This window comes from Nanorana parkeri, unplaced genomic scaffold (assembly GCF_000935625.1).
Source record: "Nanorana parkeri isolate BGI_ZX_2015 unplaced genomic scaffold, ASM93562v1 scaffold320, whole genome shotgun sequence".
Taxonomy (NCBI): domain Eukaryota; kingdom Metazoa; phylum Chordata; class Amphibia; order Anura; family Dicroglossidae; genus Nanorana; species Nanorana parkeri.
The window spans coordinates 379,098-384,252 of NW_017306588.1; the positions used below are offsets into that span (position 1 = coordinate 379,098).

At 50.1% G+C, this 5,155-nt stretch overlaps 1 protein-coding gene across 1 annotated transcript in view; it reads right to left on the minus strand.

Annotated features, from left to right (window-relative positions):
* Positions 1-5,155, minus strand: part of DIRC2 (disrupted in renal carcinoma 2) — a 52,246-nt gene that overhangs the window by 29,957 nt on the left and 17,134 nt on the right. The window contains 2 exon segments of the mRNA XM_018558091.1: positions 1,854-1,949; positions 3,378-3,467. Coding sequence (XP_018413593.1) covers positions 1,854-1,949; positions 3,378-3,467 — 186 coding nt within the window.

Consider the following 5,155-nt stretch of genomic DNA (forward strand, 5'->3'; position numbering starts at 1 on the left):
TGTGGCTCGCGCTGCCGCCTGCCAGGATCGGCTGCTTCGATGACCTTCCTATTCAATGGCAAATTGGCTTTTCAATGCCACCTCGTCTACGCTTTAATATGACATGCGTTCTATTGCGATCCGACAGACGGAGGTTACTGCTGCCATAACTATTTTATTAGTCCAAAGACGACTGTATAGGCTCTAAGTGCCAGCGAATACAGTGGGCGACCGCTCAGGAGGGGGCAAGAAAAGAAGAAAAAAAAGGGAAAGTGTCAATGCGCTATAGTAGAGTATACACTACGCGAATTTCAGCCTGGTTATCCCCCTAATGACTGTTATTCTGATGACTGGTGGGGTCATGATAGAGGAGGAGGAAGCACAGAGTCACAGAATGCATGAAGCAGAAGCTGGGAGATCCTTGCGCTGCAGGTTCTCTGGCACAGCTTTCTCTCCAGCAAGGACAAGTTTGTTCCATCAAACTTTGTGACTGCATTAGAATGTGTGACCGGTGATGTGGTCACACTTTTTAACCTAATCCCGCCTACTTTTTCTGCGGTGGAATATGTGACCGGCAAAAGGTGAAGAATTCCACAGCTTTCTCAGCTGTTCCAGGGCAGATCGGCATCACAGATTGTATGTGCAGGAGAATCGATCTGCCCTGGAACAGCCGATCGGTCCTGAAATGTCACTTCTATCCAACTTTGTGGAATGTGAGATCGCACTCACAAAGTCGGATAGAAGTGACATTTCAGGACCAATCAGCTGTTCCAGGGCAGATCGATTCTCCTGCACATACCATCTGTGATGCCGATCTGCCCTGGAACAGCTGAGAAAGCATTGGAATTCTTCACCTTTTGCCGGTCACATATTCCACCGCAGAAAAAGTGGGCGTGACTATGTTAAAATGTGAGACCACGTGACCGGTCACACATTCCAACCCAGTCACAATCTTTGATAGAACACAGTGAGCAGCTCGTAGTGAATGACATCACCGAATCTAACTCCAGATCTAGTGAGACTGATGGTCAGTGGCAGCTGTACCTTCTCTTCTCTTTAATTTACAGAAGGTGAGGCCCATCTTTGGGTGCCACATCACTGCATGCACTACGTGGACACTTCCTATTGGCTGCCCAGTGGTGGAGTCCTTTCAGGACCCAGAACAGGACTCTGAAGTGGTGACGTCAGCAGGAGGGGACAGATGGGCACTGGCCGGCGTGTGCACATCTGTAGCGCTGAATTAGCAGTCCATCCGCACGTGGAAAAGGCGTGGGCGAGGGACACAGGCAGCAGACTTAGATAAGTAAACTGTATCTTGCTGCATTGAATATGCATGCTCTATTCTGAATGAAAAGTTGTTCTTTGTTCTTTGTTCCGAGCTTTGCTCTGGAATTAAAGGGGGGTTGGGCCGGTAAATGTTAATATACATTATATTGCCAAAAGTATTGGGACACCCCTCCAAATCATTGGATTCAGGTGTTCCGTGACATTTCCCGGCTACTAAATATTCCGTGGTCGCCTGTTACTGGGATTATAACAAAGTGGAAGCAACTGGGAACAACAGCAACTCAGCCAGGAAGTGGTAGGCCACGTCACATGACAGAGCGGGGTCAGCGCATGCTGAAGCGCACAGAAGTAAGTATTTAACCGTATCTGTAGCGTGCAGGTAGATGAAAAAATTTAATTAGAGAGTTCTAATAAATTGGCCACATCACAATGATAGGCAACACACCAAACTGCCGCCATTATGGATCCTCTTCACATCATAATCTTGAGTATCTCCACCAGTACCAGACGTGACATGCAACAGACTACTTGTCATCGCACTCCGAGAACCGCATTCATATAATTTACACGTATGGACCTTTTCATACCTGCCCACAGCGATTCCGACAACGCATCCCCCAACAACGGACCAGAATCCGATCCAGCCGGCATCAACCTGCGGAGGAGGACCGATATGTAATTATGTGGGCGCAGCGCTGAGGAGCCCTCAGCAAAAACCTTTTACTTATATAAAAAGTGTGTGTGTGAGATGGGGGGGTGGGTAAAATTTTCTAAAGAAGAGGTACACTGCAAATGGATTTCAGTTTTATGTAGAGGGGGGGAGGGGGGGCTTTTATTTCATAATATTAGGTGGGTAGAGTATTGAACGTCATCCCCTCCAACAGGTCAGCACAACCCAATGAATCCCTCAGATGACTCAATGTGTACGGAGCCGTAGCTGGATTCTGAGTAGTCAGTACTAACACCAGAAAACAGGGTGCGCTGCTCCCAAGCTTATACCGGGGTCACCCTTCCAGGGCGGAAACCAGGCCGGAGATCCGTGCCCCACGCGCCAAACATAACCAGGGGAAAAGAAAGCCTGCGGAACTCCATAGGATTCAAGGCAGATGCTGGGAACCCAATTACTCCTGACAAATAAATCCCGCCCCCTCCCTGACGCATTTCACCAACGCCTAATGTGTCAGCGAAGGAAGTCCCAGGCGGGGACTCCTTGTTCGAAGTAATAAAGCTGCCAGTGTTTTGAATCGTATGGAATGCCCCAGCTTTCCTTTTCTTTGATGTGGTCAACGCTGGTGTCAATCAAGGATGGAGCAGCAATCAAATGCCACCATCACTGAGTGTCTGTGCTTCTCTATGCAATGCAAGTAAATCATGGATGGTGGGAGGGGCCGGCAGAGTGCTGTACATAGCTTCCTGAAAATATCACCCTGCCTTAGTACTCCAGTCAAGAGCCATCAGACCTGATGCAAGTAGCGGGCGTGCTTTTGGGAGGAGTTATGCAAATATCAAAATGCCCTGATGGGTGGGAGTCAGTCTGGAGTAGTGGGCATTCCTAGGCTGTTTTTGCATATACAGACCACCCCAGGTAACGCCCACATGTGATGCTGAGCCTTCATGGCTGAAATAAATTAGATCCAAAATCAGGGAGAGGGGCGGAGCCAGGGGCAGTCAGGTTGGGGAGGGAAAGGCTAGATGATGCTGGACGTCCCTCCAGCCAGGAAATGAGGTGGGTTCTATCTGATTGGCTGCAGCTTATAATGCACATTGTGAGAGAAGCTCAGAGTGTGACTTCCTTTGGCAACATAACCCGTTTTACCTTCACCTCGACACCCCACCAGGAATAGCCATGTAACATTTGGCCTCTGGTAATATGGCAAACGCCTGTTCCTAGCTCACTTTCATTATGAGGACTGGAATTGCACTGAGGATCAAGATGGCCGATGGAGAAGCAGAGAATCATACAGCGGGGCCCCCCCATGTTCTATTATAGCATTTTATTTAGTTACTATTGGTTTGTGTGTAGCCAATGTGACCTCTAACACTCGCCACTCATCGCTGCACATGCTGCTCTCTGCATTTTACCTTGGTATCAGTGTTTCTATTGTGTCTATCGAAAAATCAGATCCAGAACCCCCGACCACCCAGCGTAAAACCCGAGAGGGATCGCGTAAGCCAGCACGATCATGAGGAAACGAACATTGCTGCAACAAAAACAGAAAACGTGTTACAAAAAAAACAAATCTGAACCCCCGAGGGGGGGGGGATACATCAAACAGGTTTACAAAACTAAGTAAAAAACAAAGATCGGTAAATATTTACTTTCAGTCAATAATCTCCACAGGATGTCACTATCACAGTGTGTGTGGATGAGGCTTCATAGAAGAAAGAATCGCACAACAGCCCAAATAATATCAATTCCCACCGTTACCGGACAATGCAGCGCACACCAAAGCCGTGATTACCAAACTGCACCCCTCTTCTTGCCTTTATCTCACCACCCCCCCCCACTGACACCAACGATGGGGCACTATTCCTCCCACTGACACCAATGATGGGGCACTAGTCCTCCCACTGACACCAATGATGGGGCACTAGTCCTCCCACTGACACCAATGATGGGGCACTAGTCCTCCCACTGACACCAATGATGGGGCACTAGTCCTCCCACTGACACCAATGATGGGGCACTAGTCCTCCCACTGACACCAATGATGGGGCACTAGTCCTCCCACTGACACCAATGATGGGGCACTAGTCCTCCCACTGACACCAATGATGGGGCACTAGTCCTCCCACTGACACCAATGATGGGGCACTAGTCCTCCCACTGACACCAATGATGGGGCACTAGTCCTCCCACTGACACCAATGATGGGGCACTAGTCCTCCCACTGACACCAATGATGGGGCACTAGTCCTCCCACTGACACCAATGATGGGGCACTAGTCCTCCCACTGACACCAATGATGGGGCACTAGTCCTCCCACTGACACCAATGATGGGGCACTAGTCCTCCCACTGACACCAATGATGGGGCACTAGTCCTCCCACTGACACCAATGATGGGGCACTAGTCCTCCCACTGACACCAATGATGGGGCACTAGTCCTCCCACTGACACCAATGATGGGGCACTAGTCCTCCCACTGACACCAATGATGGGGCACTAGTCCTCCCACTGACACCAATGATGGGGCACTAGTCCTCCCACTGACACCAATGATGGGGCACTAGTCCTCCCACTGACACCAATGATGGGGCACTAGTCCTCCCACTGACACCAATGATGGGGCACTAGTCCTCCCACTGACACCAATGATGGGGCACTAGTCCTCCCACTGACACCAATGATGGGGCACTAGTCCTCCCACTGACACCAATGATGGGGCACTAGTCCTCCCACTGACACCAATGATGGGGCACTAGTCCTCCCACTGACACCAATGATGGGGCACTAGTCCTCCCACTGACACCAATGATGGGGCACTAGTCCTCCCACTGACACCAATGATGGGGCACTAGTCCTCCCACTGACACCAATGATGGGGCACTAGTCCTCCCACTGACACCAATGATGGGGCACTAGTCCTCCCACTGACACCAATGATGGGGCACTAGTCCTCCCACTGACACCAATGATGGGGCACTAGTCCTCCCACTGACACCAATGATGGGGCACTATTCCTTCCCCTGACACCAATGATGGGGCACTATTCCTAGACTGACACCAATGATGGGGCACTATTCCTCCCTTGTGTGTCTCTGTACCTTTTAAGGAGGTGGGGCGTCCTCCTGACAGGCCTGCACCCAATTTGATATCTTCTGCCCCCATGTGCTCCAAGATGGAGACTCTCATAGTTTAGAGTTAGGACCGCACTATAAGAGGTG